At 37.7% G+C, this 17530-nt stretch overlaps 1 protein-coding gene across 3 annotated transcripts in view; it reads left to right on the forward strand.

The window, feature by feature from the left end:
* The window catches only part of DYNC2H1 (dynein cytoplasmic 2 heavy chain 1), a 342439-nt gene that overhangs the window by 288515 nt on the left and 36394 nt on the right, over positions 1–17530 (forward strand). For all 3 annotated transcript variants that reach the window (XR_006193953.1, XM_042906646.1, XM_042906647.1), the window contains exons 86-87: positions 6925–7034; positions 7985–8066. Coding sequence is in view for 2 of the 3 variants with exons in the window: in XM_042906646.1 (XP_042762580.1) it covers positions 6925–7034; positions 7985–8066 (192 nt within the window). In the remaining variant the exon portion in view is untranslated. The remainder of the gene's footprint in view (positions 1–6924; positions 7035–7984; positions 8067–17530) is intronic.

The following is a 17530-nucleotide window of genomic DNA, read 5'->3' on the forward strand; positions in this document are numbered from 1 at the left end:
AGTAATGTTTAAAAGAACAGATACAATTGTGGTGTATTTATTTTCTGAACTCTAGCCTGTATATATATAGGCTTAGTTGTGATACTTAGTTGTATTAACAAATGAAATGTAAGTTAACTAGATACAAAATTTTTAAGGGAAAAAATTTTTCCTTCAAAATTCTATATATATTGGTTCATAGAGGAGTAGAACTCTCATGAGACATTATTCGTTTCTTTTGTGGCTTTCCACATAATACCTTTTTATTTAATTGAATTATAATTGACATAGAACATCCTGCTGGTTCTACATGTATGTCATAGTGATGTACGTCACAGAGATGTACAGAACATTACATGACTATGTACATTTTAGACATTACACAAAATATTCAAACATGACTATTCATTTAATAATGATCCCTATAAGTCTAGTTAACAATGTGTCATATTACAAAGTTATTACAATATTATTAACTGTATTCCCTGTGCTGTACAGTACATACCTATGAGTTGTTTATTTCATGACTTTAAGCATGTACCTTTTAAATGTCTTTCTCTATTTTGCCTGGTCCACCATAACCTTCCTGCTATCGTAACCAGCGGTTTCTTTCCTATATCTGTAAGTCTGTTCCTGTTTTCTCTTGTTTGTTTTGTTTTTTAGATTCCACATATAAGTGAGATTGTACTGTATTTGTCTTTCTCTTTCTCTGTCTGATTTGTTTACCATACCTTCTAGGTCCACCATTGTTTTTGCAAATGGTGAGATTTCATTCTTTTTTATTGGCTGAGTCATAGGCCATTGTATATATATCCAGTCTTCTTTATCCACTTATCTGTTGAAGGACACTCAGACTGCTTCAGCATCTTGGCTGTTACAAATAGGGCAGCAGTGGTGAATATATCTCTTCAAATTGGTGTTTTCAATTTCTTGGAGCATATATCTAGAGATGGAATTGCTGCATTGTATGGTATTTCTATTTTTAATTTTTTGAGGAACCTCCATACTGTTTTCCATAATGATGGTAGCAATTTACATTCCCAGAAATGGTGCGTGAGTGTTTCATTTTCTCCACATTCTTGCCAGGACTTGCTACTTTTTGTCCTTTTGATATTAGTCAGTCTGACTGGTATGAGGTGATAGCTTATGGTGGTTTTCCCTGATGATGAGGGATGCTGAGCGTCTTTTCACATGTCTATTGGCCATTTGTATGTCTTCTTTAGAAAAAAAAAAAGTCTAAGTCCTCTGCTTGTTTTTTTAATGTTTTTTGTATTAATTTATGTAATTTTTTATGTATTTTGAAGATTAACCTTTTATGAAATGTGTGATTTGTATAAATCTCCTATTAGGTAGGTTGATGTTTTGTTTTGTTCATGGTTTCCTTCACTCTGCTAAGACTTTTTAATTTGATGGAATTTTACTTCTTTATTTTAGCTTTTGTTGACTTTGCCTGAGGTGACTGTTGCAAAAAAAACATTGCTAAGAGCTTTCTGCCTGTTTTCTTCTAGGAGTTTTATGGTTTCAGGTCTTAAATTCAAATCTTTAATCCATTACTAATTTATTTTCATATATGGTATAAGAAAGTGGTGCAGTTTTATTCTTTGGATGTACCCGTCCAGTTTCCCCAGCACCATTTCTTGAGGAGACTGTCTTTTATACATTGTATATTCTTGCCTCCTTGTCCATTAATTGACTATAGAAACATGTGTTTATTACTGGGCTCTCTATTCTGTTCCATTGATCAGTGTGTTTATTTTTGTACCAGTACCATACTGCTTTGATTAGTACAGCTCTGGAGTATATCTTGAATTGTGGGATTGTGATAACTCCAGCTTTTTTCTTTTTTCTCAAGATTGCTTTAGCTGTTTGGTGTCTTTGATGGTTCTATACAAATTTTAGGATTCTTTGTTATAGTTCTGTGAAAAATACTGTTGGTATTTTGATAGGGATTGAATCTGTAGATAGCTTTGGGTAGCACAGACATTATTTTTAATTACAAATTTTTTTTAATGTTTTTATTTATTTTTGAGAGAGAGAAAGAGAGCGCAAGTGGGGGAGGGGCAGAGAGAGAGAGAGAGACAGAGACAGACAGACAGACACAGAATCTGAAGCAAACTCCAGGCTTTGTGCTGTCAACACAGAGTCAGATACGAGTCTCGAACTCACAAGCTGTGAGATCATGACCTGAGCCGAAGTTGGACGCTTAACTGACTGAGCCACCCAGGCGCCCCTGAGTGGCACAGACATTTTTAACAGTATTCTTCTAATCCATGAACATGGTATATCTTTCCATTTATTTGTGTTTTCAGTAGTTTCTGTCATCAAATATCTCAATTTTCAGAGTACAGGTGTATTACCTCCTTGATTAAATTTATTCTTAGGTATTTCTTTCTTTTAGATATAATTATAAATGGGATTATTTTCTTAACTTCTCTTGGAATTAATTATTAAGTATAAAAATGCAACAAATTTCTGGGTTTCTTAGTTTTGCATCCTGTGACTTTTCTTAATTCATTTATAGTTCTGATAGTTTTTTGGTGACATCTTGAGGGTTTTTTATATATAGCATCATGTCATCTGCAAATAGTGACAGTTTTAAGTCTTCCATTCCAATTCAGATACCTTTTATTTCATTTTCTTGCCTAATTGCTGTGGCTGGGACTTCTAGTACTGTGTCACATTAACGTGGGGAGAGTGGACAATCTTGTTTTATTTGTGATCTTGGAGGACATGCTTTCAGCTTTTCACCATTGAGTATGATGTTAGCTGTGGGTCTGCCATATATAGCCTTTATTATGTTGAGAATGTCTTCTTTCCGTATTAGTCTATGTGCCCTTTAAACCGCTGTTTTGTTGCTCTGTCCCAGGGTTGGCACTTGTGAGGGCAGGCCCCTCAGTGATATCTGATATCTCCCCACACTGCCAGTCTTCACATTGGGAATGAGGTTCCATCATTATCTTGTTTCGCATGTCTTCTGCCCTTCTCTATAAGTCTCTTTTTTGTTTATTGTACAGAAGCTTTTCATTTGGTCCTCAGCTCTTCTCCAGGAGGAATTACTCCATAGGTGCATGCAGATTTTGTGTGTCTGTGGGAGGAGGTAAATTCAGCATCTTCTTGGACTGTCTCCACTTAATACTTTTTATCAGTCATTTGTGCATGTTTTATCTCCTCTAACAAGATAATAGGCTCCTTGCTTTCAGTAAATGCTTCTAAATGAGTGAATGAATGTCATTTGAATTCATAAGTTCTGCTTCCATCACTAGCATATTTTTGGATAAAATATTGCAGTATTTTATTTTATTTTATTTATTTTATTTTAACGTGTATTTATTTTACTTTTGAGAGACAGACACAGGGTGCAAGAGGGCGAGGGGCGGAGAGAGAGGGAGACACAGAATGTGAAGCAGGCTCTAGGCTCTGAGCTGTCAACACAGAGCCCGATGCGGGGCTTGAACCCATGAACCATAAGATCATGACCTGAGCTGCAGTCAGCCACTCAACTCACTGAGCCACACAGACATCCCAAATATTGCATTATTTTAAAACTGTCCTATATTGCTTAGGAAAACTTCATTATATTTGTGTGCTAATAAGGGAACTGTACTAGATGATCTCTGTGGATCATTCCAGTTTCAAAGTTATACTGCCTATAATTCTAAGTGTGTGTGTGTGTGTACACACACAGTGTTCAAAAACTCACCCAACCCTTTATTTGCGTATCTCTGTAATTACATTTATTATACATCATTTGAAGAATTAGAGGTAAACAGTTTCATAATCATAGAGACCCAGATGTTTCGTTCATTCTCAGATTTAATCCTTTAGAAAGAAAGTGGCTAATAGCCAAGGGGAAAGAAAAACACTGAGAAATATTTTTCAACTAATACACCTACAACTTTGTTGAAAGCCCAATCCATATGTGCATATTGCTGCTCATTAAAGATTATTATACTTGTGTCTTTATTTCTATTCTTAAAAATGAGTTTAAATGCTTTTTTTAAATTTTTTTTAATGTTTGTTTATTTTTGAGAGAGACCGAGATAGAATGCGAGTGGGTTAGGGGCAGAGAGACAGGGAGACACAGAATCCGTAGTAGGCTCCAGGCTCCGAGCTGTCGGCACAGAGCCCGACGCAGGGCTTGAACTCAGAGCTGTGAGATCATGACCTGAGCTAAAGTCAGATGCTCAACCGACTGAGCCACCTAGGCGCCCCGAGTTTAAATGTTTTTAAAATAGCCTTTACTGGGGCACCTGGGAGGCTCAAGTGGTTAAGTGTCTGACTCTTGATTTTGGCTCAGGTCATGAGCTTATGGTGGTGAAAATGAGCCCCACGTTGGGCTCCACACTGGGCATGGAGCCTGCTTGGGATTCTCTCTCTCCCTCTCCCTTTGCTCCTCCCCCACTCAGGTAGGTGAGCATGCACACTCTCTCTCAAAATTACATGCATACATAAATACATAAAGCAGCCTTTACTGTTTTAGATGTTTTAGGTTTATGAGAAAATTGAGGGAATGGTGCAGACATTTCCCATATACCCCATGCTACCACACATGAATAGCCTCCCATTATCAACATCACTCACCAGAGGGGAACTTTTGGGGTTGTTTTTTTTTTTTAACAGAGGATGAACCTACATCAACGCATTATAATCACCCAGTGTCCACAGTTTACCTTCAGATTTGCTGTTGGTATTTTCAGTGTATGGGATTGGACAGATACATAATGATACATGCTCATCATTACTGCACCTTACAGACTGTTTTCACTGTCCTGCAAATTCCCCATCCTCGCCTGTTCATCCTCTCCTCCCCTACCCCGGCTAACCACTGCCCTTTTTATTGTCTCCATAGTTTGACTTTTTCCAGAAGGTGGTTATGTTATTGGAATCATACACTAATGTCACCTTTTCTGATTGGCTTCTTTAACTGAGTCCTTTGCATTTAAGATTCCCCATGTCTTTCCATGGCTTGATAGCTCCTTGCTGTTTAGTGCTGAGTCATATTCTGTTGTCTAATGCTCCACGCTTTATTCCTCCATCCGCCTGCTGAAGTACACCTTGGATGCTTCCCGGTGTCGACAGTTAGGAATAAAGCTGCTGTAAACATCCATGTGCAGGTTTAAGTGTAATCTTTCAAATGTCTTTCACTGTGTCCTTTACTGTGAAGTTTGCTATTCAAAGACAGTATACATATTAAAAGAATCTTTGTTATTTAAACTTTATCTTACCAAATATGCCTTTCCTTTAGTCTGCCTTTAAGATTAACAGACCAAAAAGATCCCCCACTGCCACTTGCGGGCGAATAAAAACATTTGTACTATAGAGGCTTTTCCTGTTTTTGCTATTTTATTAATTCAGACTTGAAGTAAAAATCTGATTATCAGCCACACTTTAATTTTTAATTAATTTGAACATATGTGCATCTGTTACTGGCAAGAACTCTTCTGAAATTTTTGAATTAAAATTTAATTTTAAGAAATTAATTGAATGATAGTATTAACTTGAAATATGTATGCTTTAAATATTACATATAACAAAAGATCACACAAGCATAATTTGTTAGCTGTGTTTAGCTAATGAAAATAGAAGGCAGAGATAATAAAAACATTTCATAAGGAGTAAACAAAATAAACAATGAATAATTTAAATGTACTTGATTGAAAATAGGTACTATATGAAGTGTTACTGTTTTAAAGGATAATATCCAAGAGGAAATCATTGTAGTCTGTTAAAGGGCTCTCTTTTAAGTTGTTTCTGCTTTTTAAATAAGCATATTTTCAACTGACAGTAGGGACATAGGAACATTTTTGCTGTGGGGTAGAAGGACTAGTCAAGTGCGTTAAGATGTTAATGCAAACAGTAGGTTTGGAGAGTGTAGTTTCTCCTGTTCTGCACCTGGCTGACAGGTGTAAATGCAGGGTATTACAGTGCATGAAACACAGCTTTTCTGTACAGTTATAAATTAAATAGATACAGTTTTCCCTAGGGATTACGGAGTAAATGACGTTTCTGCAAGTTTGTACCCACAACGTTACCCTGGTACCATTTCTGTGCACAAGCTGAGATGACAGACCGACTGAGACGTTACCAGGAAGGTATCCTCCTCTAAAGTCACCTGAGCACCTGCCAGGGGTATTGCAGAGAAACAAATCACTTAAGGCTCCCGAATTTATTTCCTCTGCCTCCGTTTCCTCACTTGACTATAAAACGAGTACCACACTAACTTCCAGTGCTGTCGTGAGCATAAAATGGGTTAATACAAGGAAAGCACATAGTGTTGCACAAGACTTTGTTGTTTTTGTTATTTGTTCCAAATGGTAATTTTTTACTTTACTCATATACTTGATGGTGATGTGTGTTTCATCAAATGGAGTATAAATGGATTTATAAAATGCCAGATAAGAAGAAAAGTCTGTTCAAAAACACCTTTTAACACAGAATCCTTTCTTCTTGGACATTACCCTCCTCTCTAATGCTTGATTCAGTGAGGGGGCAAATTTACGCTGAGATCTGGAACTGGACCCCAGCTGAGTCGCATTTCCAGGACTTGGAGGCCCTGAGGATTCCAGCCGCACACCCAGTGCTCCGTTGGTCAGCTGAGCGTACTGGGGGTGACTGCCCAGGACCAGGCGAGGCGCCAGGCCACGCTCACATGCTGTGTGTTACGTTATTTTTCATCTTTTAGACATTTTATTTTGAGTGGATTTTTACCAGCAGAAGGTTGTGCAAGGAAGCTTTTTTTATGATGGATAAATATGTCAAAAAGAGTACAATAGACTTCACAGTGTAAAGTAGAATCTCTTTTTTTTCCAGACTCTATTTCAAAGCAATTTGAAATGGCATAAGTGTCTTATTAAATGTTACTTTTGCATAAAAGTTCTTTAATAGTTTGTCTTTCAAGTTTACAGAGTTTTTAAATGGGTTTCTGTCTTCTTTTTTCCCCTCTAGAGCTGGGTAGAGAGAGCCGAGAAACAGGCTCTTCTCTCTGATACACTTGACCTGTCAGAACTGTTCCACCCAGACACGTTTCTCAACGCTCTTCGCCAGGAAACTGCACGGTAAGTGAAGGTCTCCGCTTACTGTCCTTCCTTGTCAAGAAGTAAACCGACTATTGAATTAAGGGAGTCGTGTTATTTCCTAATACTTGACATTTCTTAACACAGTTAACTTTGAGTTTAAAAAGCAGTGCTTTTAATGACGATGTTTTTTATTAGAATTGAAACAGGTGAAATTTGGTTTTTAAATGTTGCTGATTGATCCGGATATGCCTTGTCTGATAGGACTGGTGGAGGTGCTATGGAGCCGTGTATAGTTAAAGGGGTCAACACGAAGTAAAAGTAAAAATGTAATTTCTCACACCAGCCACATCCGGTTGCGCAGTGGCTACCACTTTGCGCTGCATGAAGATGTTTTTATTTCTGCAGAAAATTCTGTTGGACGTTGCTGACCAGGCTTCTTGGTGGGGGGCAGGATTTGGTAGTTAAGATCGAGCTCTTTTTTAAAACACACTTGGATGATTGTGTCCTGTATACACTGATTTTTTTTTTCAATAAATTAGAATGTAATAAAAGAGCTGCACGGTGGAAAAATAAACTGAACCAAATTTAGTTGTTGTTTACAGACAGACAAATTGGGGGATTTCAATTTGTAGTGCCTTAGGATTGTGGTATAAATACCAACATTTCAGCTCAACTGATAAGCATTTATGAGACACTTACCACAGGCCTGCATTTCAGGGTCACGGTCAAACGGAGACGGTAAAATAAAAACGAAAGGCCGAATACTTAAGGGACTTGTGCTGCCTTGAAGAGGAGACTGATGTTACCGGTTAACTTGACAAACTTAGTAGGAAGCCTAAGATACTGTGCATCGTTTAAGAGTTCTGATTACTTGCACATTGTGAATATTTCAATTATAGATAAATAGGGAATTATCTGTTTTCCATTACTCTTGGTAGTTTAATTGTTGAGGATTATTTTTGCTGACATTTGACGCTTTACTTTTCCAGGGCGATGGGCTGTTCTGTAGATAGCCTGAAATTTGTAGCTTCGTGGAAAGGCCGACTGCAAGAAGCAAAGCTGCAGATTAAGGTATTTTATTAATTTTTGATGTTTATCTGAGTCTAAAACTAATATTACCAAGTGTGACTCCAGTCTCAAACTCATTGCTCTCTTTAGTACAAGGTCAGAAGTAGATTGTATTTCCTATGTGAAAAATCCAAGTTAAGATTCAGGATGAAACAACTTGTACAAAACAATCTTTTCTAATGCAAAAATAGGAATCTTAGGGACATAACATATTTGCAAATGTAACTTTTGGTACAGAATGATAAAAATCTTCAACTTCTATTGGGCTTCCCGCTCTAGAATTCAATCCAGTAAGGATTAACTCTACAATAAAGCACGTGTAAAATATTGTAATGACAAACAGACTGAGTCCTGTCCTCGGGGACTTTACAGTCTGATAGTTAGTGCAGTGTCAGTCCAGGCCGTCCGTGTTAAAGGAAAGTTAAGCCGTCTTTTGCAGCATAAACGTTCCCTGGTAGCTTTCCTGTGAAAACTCCATTACTTTTATTGTGATGAGGGTGCAACAGTAGGCAATCATTTGAATGTTCGTAACGAAACTGGTTAAAAGTCTGCAGGGGGCCCTCTCCAAGCTCCGCCCGCCTCCCTCCACACCAGCCATGTGTCCTAGCCGACCTCTCCTGGCCCAGCCCTGCACCCTGTCTACACGCTGCTGCTGCTGACAGTCACATGTGACCTCTGGTTGCTCTCCACATGTGTCCCCTGGTCCTGTCTTAGGACACGTGTTCCCCACCCCCGGTCCCACCTTAGGACACGTGTTTCCCCCCCTCCATCCACCCTTAGGATACGCATGCCCCCTGGCCCCGCCTTAGGACACACCAGCGCTTCCCACTGTAAGTCCCCAGGATCTGTCCTAGTGCAGCACGTGTAATTCAGTTTTTCTTTTTTTTCCTCTTCATTTTTAAAGTTTATTTATTTATTCTGAGAGAGAGAGTGCAGTGAAAGGCAGAGAGAGAGAGAGTCAGTCAGTCCCAGGCAGACTCCATGCTGTCATCACAGAGCCCGATGCAGGGCTTGTACTCACAAACCATGAGATCATGACCTGAGCTGAAACCAAGAGTCAGACGCTTAACCGACTGTGCCACCCAGGTGCCCCCGATTGAGTTTTTAAATAAATTAAACCCAAGACTACAGTTCTTGGACTCAGTCAACCTTAGGCCACTGGCTTTTTGTAGGTCCTGTTTTCATTGTTGTGGTTCCCAATTTAGCAGTTTTCTTTTCATCTCACTACTACTTGATAACATACTATAGAATTTATTTATTATGTTTGTAATCTGCTGTCTGTCTGACTCCACTGGACAATAGTCTCACGAGAGTAGTGATGTTTTCTGGTTTTGTTGTAGCCCAAATACGTGAAGCTGTTGCCGTGGCCTAAAGGGTCCACAGTTAAGCCCTGTGGAACCGGTGGTTGGGGGCACAGGGGCGAGTGGCTGGGCTGTGGGAGGTGTAGCCACAGCTGGAAGGCTGTTGTACCCGTGCCAGAACTCTGATCGCTCACGATAAGCTAGACCCTTCTCCTCTGACTGTCCACAGATTGCTATAAAATTCTCCCTTTAAGCTGAGGAAATTAGAAGGGTTTTCTTTCCTACCATTGCATTTTATCTGAACCTTCGCCCCTAGCCTGTGTTGCTGGTGGTCATACACCTTTGCCCGGCTGTTAAGGAAAGTGGTGGGGGGGTGGGGGGGAGGGCGCAGGAGCCACTCACTTGACCAGGTTGCGTGGTCTCTGGCAGCTGTGAGCCACACATACAGTATGTGACATCACTGTTCAGATATACAGCGGTATAAAAGCAAGGAAATGAGTTATACTGTGAGTCAGAGCATGTTAATATTTCCATAACTGTGTTGCCTCTGTTCTTACAAAATGGGAATAAAATATTCTATAACCAGAAAGCACCAGGCTTCTACATTATGCCTTGTAGGTTGGGGGGAAAAGGCTGATAGTTAGTGAAACAAGATTGTAATCTTAGTTTTCCAAAAAGAGTCGTGTGCCTTTAAGCAATTTTAATGGAGTAATCTGAGTCCTTGTTGTCTCGTTTATCGATGGATTTAAATAATAACTTCCTTGAAACATTTATTGTGAGGATCTCTGAAAACAGGAGGGTTTTTAAATCGTATTTTTAAGGGGATTAGTTCACTTGGAGAACTTTGGATCTGAATTGTGTTTGAGAGCTCCTGTTGCTTTGGGACCCGGTGGAGGCAGGGAGCCACGCAGGGCTGCCACTTGACTTCAGCTGCTTCCTGCTGGGTGGGGGCCGCCCAGGTACTGATCCCCTCCTTCGTCGAGCTTATGGAGAAATAGAAGTGAAAAGAAGGAAGGAATGAGACGTTTGGGTGCTAAGGTGTCCCGAGGAGACCTGTTCGCCAGAATTGGGGTTAGGAGCTTAGACACATCCTCCCTGAGTGTGAGTGGCGGGTTGTACTTGATTGGCCCAGCAGTGGAAAATCTACCACAAAAACAAAAACAAAACAAAACAAAACAGAAACAAACAAAAGAGCGCTTAAACTATTCAGATTAAGACATGTATTTAAGATAGTTTTCATTTTTCAAATAGCGCTTAATGTAACCATGCCTAGATGGTCATCTTATTATCAAGTGGACACTGTTCTTCCAAGCACGGGGGAGTGTAAGGTAACACAGTGCTGAGTGTGGGTGTCTGCACGATTTTGTGTGTGCAAACTAATAAGGTCGTCTAAACCAGCTCCACAGGGGCGTCTGAGGGGCTCAGCCAGTTGGGTGTCCCAACTTTGGCTCAGGTCATGATCTTGCAGTTTGTGAGTTTGAGCCCCACATCGGGCTCTGTGCTACAGTTCCGAGCCTGGGGCCTGCTTCAGATTCTGTGTCTCCCTGTCTCTTTGCCCGTCCCTGCTCGTGCTTTGTCTCTCTCTTTCAGAAATAAACATTAAAAATAAATAAATAAATGAAGCTAGCTCCACAAAAATGGTTTTCCTTAAGTGATGGAAGCAGCCAGAAGTTTTAAATTGGTTTGATATTCTCATAGTATTAATGGCTTTGAATGTCTTAAATATTTCCACCAGTTTAAAGGATTTGTCATTCTTAGTTGACTGTACTGCTTAACTTGCTTTGCCAACTTAATGCTGTTTTCTCATGCTGACTGAATATAGTGGGTTAGGACTGGCCCAAATACCCTGTTCGTAAGGCTTGAGAGCTTTAACTGATACCATGCCGACAAAATCAGTGTGCTGGGATATTCTGCACTAAGTTCCATCTCCTGGTCTATCCATCCCCAGCTTTCAACCTTGTAAGGAACCTGTTCATGCTTCTTTCTGCACTACAGCTGTGTTTTCCTCCCCTCAGCTATATCCCCCCAGCCATGTATGTATGTGTGTGTGTGTGTATGTGTATATATGATTTTCTATTTCCTTTTTTTAACTTTATATTTTCTAATAGTTATATTAAAACAAGATGAAATTAATTTTAATACTATATTTTATTAAACCTAATATAGGTATGTGATATTGTTTCCTTAACATATAATAAATATATTTAAATTGTGAATGGTACAAATTACCCTTTTGAGCAGTTGGTCCTTTCTTTGTACAAAGTCCTTGAAATCCAGTAAATATTCTGTATTTTTATAGCACCTCTCATTTCAGACTAGGAACGTTTCAAGTGCTCAGTAGCCCCATGTGGTGTGGCTAACAATTGGATATTAGCTCTAGACAGAGAAGGTAATTTCCTAGAGAAAAATTAAAAATCCTTCTGGTCTTCAATGTTTTCCTAATTATTTTTAATATTTTCTTTTAGTAAACATTTCGAACAAATGAAATAAATCAAACAAAGAAGGAGAATAGTAGAATTAATCTGATTATTGAAAGTTTTCAAGATTTAGGACTTTCCTTTTTAAATTTTTTTTTTCATTTGAAGATAGTTGACATACAGTATATTAGTTGCTGGTATATGTCATAGTGTTTTGACAATTATATACAACACTAAGTGCTTGCCACGGTAAGTCTCGTTGCCATCTGTCACCACACAAAGTGCAGTCTTCACTGACTATATACTCTCTGCTGTCCTTTTCATCCCCATGACTTATTTTATAACTGGAAGTTTGTACCTCTTAGTCCCTTCACCTGTTTCACCCATCCTCCCACCCCTCCCCTCTGACAACCACCAGTTTGTAATCTGTATTTATGTGTCTGTTTCTGTTATTGTTTGTTTGTTTGCGTGTTTTGTGTTTTAGGGTCCACCTGTAAGTATACTCATACGGTATTTCCCTTTCTCTGTCTGCCTTATCTCACTTAACATACATAATACTCTCTAGGTCCACCCATGTTGTCGCAAATGGCAAGATTTCGTTACATTTGATGGCTCAGTAATACTCCAGTGTGTGTATACACCACATCTTTCTCCATTCTTCTATCGATGGACATTTATGTTGCTTCCATATCTTGTCTCATGGAAATAATGCTGCAATACATGTAGAGGTGCCTATACCTTTTTGGATTAGCATTTTTGTTTTGGGGGAGTAAATACGCAGTAGAGGAGTAATTGGATTGTATGGTATTTCTAGTTCTCATATTTTGAGGAATCTTGATACTGTTTTTGATCGTGGATGGAACATTTGCATTCCCACCAACAGTGTACAAGGGATCCCTTTCCTCCACATGCCCACTGACATGTATGATTTCATGACTTTTTATTATCATTATCCATTCTGACTTGGATGAGGTGATATCTCATTGTGGTTTTGACTGGCATTTTCTTGATTGGTGATGTAGAGCCTCCTTCATTTGTTTATTGGCCATCTGTATGTCTTCTTTAAAGAAATGTCTCTTCAGGTCCTCTGTGCATTTTTTAGGCAGATTCTTTGGTGTGTGTGTGTGTGTGTGTGTGTGTTGGTGTTGAGTTCTATAAGTTCTTTATATACTCTGAATATTATCCCCTTATTGGAAATATCATTTGCAAATATTTTTTCCCATTTAGTACATTGCCTTTTCATTTTGTTGATAGTTTCCTTCACTGTGGAAAAGTATTTTAGCTTGATGTCTCAATAGTATACTTTTGCTTTTGTTTCCCTAGTTTGAGTAGACAGATCCAGAAAAATGTTGCTAAGGGCAATGTCCAAAAATTTGCTGCCTATGTTTTCTTTCAGGAGATTTATGGTTTCAGGTCTTACTTTTAGGTCTTTAATTCATTCTGAGTTTATTTTTCTGTATGGCTTATAAGAAAATGGTCCAGTTTTAGTCTTTTGCATGTAGCTGTCTAGTTTTCCTACCACCATTACTAAAGGGACTTTCTCCCCCCCACCCCCTTTGTATATTATTACCTCCTTTGTCATGGATTAATTGACCACCAGAGAATGAGCTTCCTTCCGGACTCTGTATTCTGTTCCGTTGTTTTGTGTGTCTGTTTTTGGGCCAGTACCATACTGTTCTGATAACTACAGCTTTGTAGTGTATCTTGGAATCTGGGATTGTGATACCTCCAACTTCGTTCTTCTTTCTCAACCCATTTAGGGGTCTTTTGTGGATCCATACAGATTTTAAGATTCTTTGTTCTAATTTTGTGAAAAATACGATTGGTAATTTGATAGGGATTGTGTGCATTCTGTAGATTTTTTTTAGGTAATATGGACATTTTAAAATATTCCTGGAATCCATGAACATGGAATATCTTTCCAGTTGTTTGTGGCATATTCGGTTTTTTTCATTATCATCATAATTTTCAGAATACAAGTCTTTCACCCTGTTGGCTACATTTTTTTCCTAGGAATTTTATTCTTGATACAGTTGTAAATGGGATTGTTTTCTTATTTTCTTTTTCCCGGTAGTTCATTATTATTGGATAGAAGTGCAACAAATTTCTGAATAATTTTATATTCTACAAGCTCACCAAATTCATTTATTTATTGTAAATTTTTATTATTAATTTTTTTTTTGGTGCCGACTTTAGGGCTTTCTGTGTATAGTGTCATGTTGTTTCCAAATAGTGACAGTTTAACTTTTTTTTTTTTAAACCAATTTGGATGCCTTTTGTTTGTTTTTCTTGGCTGATTGCTGTGGCAAGCACTTACAATGCTATGTTGAATAAAAGTAGCAAGAGCGGACTTTGTTGTCTTATTCCTGATCTTAGAGGAAAAGCTCTCCATTTTCCATGATTGAGTACGATGTTAGCTGTGGTTTTGTCATATTTGGACTGTATTATGTTGAGATATATTCCCCCTAAACCCTTTGTTGAGGGTTTTTATCAGGAATGGATGTTTTACTTCGTCAAATGTTTTTTCTGCGTCTGTTGAGATGATTTCATGGTTCTATGGTTTCATGGTCCCTGAGTTGAATACCACTTGATCATGGTGAATGGTCTTTTCAATTCAGTTTGCTAATATTTTGTTGAGGAGTTGTGCATCTATGTTCATCAGGAATGTTGGTCTGTAATATTCTTTATTCTTTTTCTTGTGTCTTTGTAATGTCTCTATCTGGTTTTGGTATCATAGTAATACTAGCCTCATAGAATGAATTTAGAAGTTTTCCTTCCTGGGGCGCCTGGGTGGCTCAGTTGGTTAAGCGGCCGACTTCGGCTGAGGTCATGATCTCACGGTCCGTGATTTCGAGCCCCGCGTCGGACTCTGTGCTGACAGCTCAGAGCCTGGAGCCTGTTTCAGATTCTGTGTCTCCCTCTCTCTGACCCTTCCCCGTTCATGCTTTGTCTCTCTCTGTCTCAAAAATAAATAAAACGTTAAAAAAAATTTTAAAAAAACAACAAAAAAACATTTAAAAAAAAAAAAGAAGTTTTCCTTCCTTTCCTATCTTTTGGAGTAATTTGAGAGGATAGTCTTCTTTATATATTTGGTAGAATTCACCTGTGAAGACGTCTGGTCCTGGACTTCTGTTAATTGGGAGATTTTTTGGTTACCAATTCGGTTTTGTTACTAGCAAGTCATCTGGTCAGATTTCCTCTTTTTTCTGTCTTGGAAGATTTTATGTTTGTAATAATTACCATTTTTTTCTAGATTTTTCAGTTTATTGGTGTATAATTTTTCACAGTAAAATCATAACTCTTTGTATTTCCCTCATTTTTGTTTTAATTTTTCCTTAATTTCTTTTTTCTGTTTATTTCTGTTTAATTTTTTTTTCTTCTTAACATTTATTCATTTTAGAGAGAAAGAGAGAGACAGAGCGTGAGTGTAGGAGGAACAGAAAGAAAGGGAGACACAGAATCTGAAGCAGGCTCCAGGCTCTGACCTGTCAGTACAGAGCCCGACGCAAGGCTAGAACTCACGAACTGTGAGACCATTATTAGAGTTGAAGTTGGATGCTAAACCTACTGAGCCACCCCAATTTTTCTTTAATTTCTAATTTTGCTTGGGCCTTCTCTTTTTTTCTTAAGGAGTCCGGCTATAGGTTAATGGGTTTTGTTGATCTTTTTCAAAGAACCAGCTGTTAGTTTAGTCTTTTCTATTGTGGTTTGGTTTTTTGGGTTTTGTTTTGTTTTTGTGGGTTTTTTTGTTTGTTTGCTTTCTATTTCAGTTTTCTCTCTCACCTTTATTTATTATGTCATTACTTCTAACTCTGGGCTTTGTTCCTTTTTAAGCTTTTTTAAAGTTTATTTTATTTATTTGGAGAGAGAGAGAGAGACAGAGAGAGAGAGAGAGAGAGACAGCACTATTGGGGGAGAGGCAGTGAAAGGGGGAAAGAGAGAGATTCACAAGCAGGCTCTGCACTGTGAGCATGGAGCCTGATTAGGGTGTCAAACTCATAAACCATGAGATTATAACCTGAGCTGCAATCAAGAGTCAGACACTTAACCGACTGAGCCACCCAGATGCCCCGTTCTTTTTAATTTTTTTAATCGTAGGTTTAAATAATTTATGTGCCTTTTCTCATTTCTTGATATACACCTGTATTACTATAAATGTAACTCTTAGAACTATTTTTGCTATATCCCAAAGATTTTGAAGCATTGTGTTCCCATTTTCATTTGTCTGTACATCGTTTTTTAATTTGTTCTTTGTAGCCTCCATGTGTATGTGGGTTGTTTTGTTGTTGTTGTTGTTGTGTTTTGGTTTTGTGTGTGTGTGTTTCTTTTCTTTTTTTTTTTTTTAGTTTTATTCTTGTGGTTGATTTCTAGTTTCAAACTATTTTGGTTAGAGAAGATACTTGATACGATTCAATCTTATTAAATTCACTGTGGCTTGTTTTATGGTCTAACATGTTATTTGTCCTGGAGAATGATCCATGTGCGCTTGAAAAGAATGTGTATTCTGTTTTGGGACGTAATGTTCCTATATATGTGTTAAATCCATTTGATCCAATGTGTGGTTTGAAGCCACTGTCTTATGACAGTGATTTTCTGTCTTATGATCTACCCATGGATGTAAATGAGATGGCTGCTAAAATTCCCTACTATTATTAGTGTCAGTTTCTCTTTTTGTCTGTTAATACTTGTTTTATATATTTATGTGCTATGATGGGTGCATAGATATTTACAATTGTTATGTTGGATTGATCCTTTCTTCATTATTTAGTGCCCCTCTTTTTTTCTTCTTACATAAAGCCTATTTTGTCTGATATAAATTTTGCTAGGTTTTTTTTTTTTTTCATTTCATTTGCATGGAATATCTTTTCCCATACCTTGACTTTTAGTCTGTATGTGTCTTTAGATCTGAAGTTAGTTTCTTGTAGGTACCATACAGATTATAGATGGCTCTGGGTTCGGGAGTAAGGGGTTTATCCCTCCAGTCATCCAGTGTCTTTTGATTGGACCATTTAGTCCACTTACATGGAAATATTTATAGGTACATACTATTACCATTTTGTTAATTGTTTTCTGATTAGTTAGTTCCTTTTTGCTTTCTTTTGGTTGATGACTTTCCTGTAGTGTTATGCTTTTCTTTCTTTCTTTTCTTGTGTATCTATTAAAAGTGCTTCATTTGTGGTTGCCATGTGAGGTTCTTCTATAACATTCTATGTTTATGGTAGTCTGTATTAAGTTGATTATCAATTAAGTTCAAACACATTCTCAAAGCACTACGTTTATTCCTCCCCTTATATATATATGATATATATATGATATATATAATGATAATGATATATATATAATGATATAGTATTTTATCTTCTTATTTTGTGTGTCCTGGCACTAATTTTTGTAGATATGATTTATTTTACTACTTTTGTTTTTTAACCTTCACACTAGCTTTATAAGTGAGTGATCTACTTCCTTTATTATATGTTTGAATTTGCCAGTGGAATTCTCCTTCTATCATTTTCTTCTAGTTTTTGGCCTTCTTCTTCTTTTAAAGTTTTGGCCTTCTTCTTCTTTTAAAGAAGTCCCTTTAACAATTCTTATAGGGCTGTTTAGTGGTGGCAAACTGCTTTAACTTTGTCTGCAAAACTCTTTATGTATCCTTCCATTCTGAATGATTCCTTTGCCATTTATTCTTATTTATTCTTGGTTGTAGATTTTCTTTTTCTTTTTCCCAGCATTTTGAATATATCATGTTACT

This window comes from Panthera leo, chromosome D1, assembly GCF_018350215.1.
Source record: "Panthera leo isolate Ple1 chromosome D1, P.leo_Ple1_pat1.1, whole genome shotgun sequence".
Classification (NCBI taxonomy): domain Eukaryota; kingdom Metazoa; phylum Chordata; class Mammalia; order Carnivora; family Felidae; genus Panthera; species Panthera leo.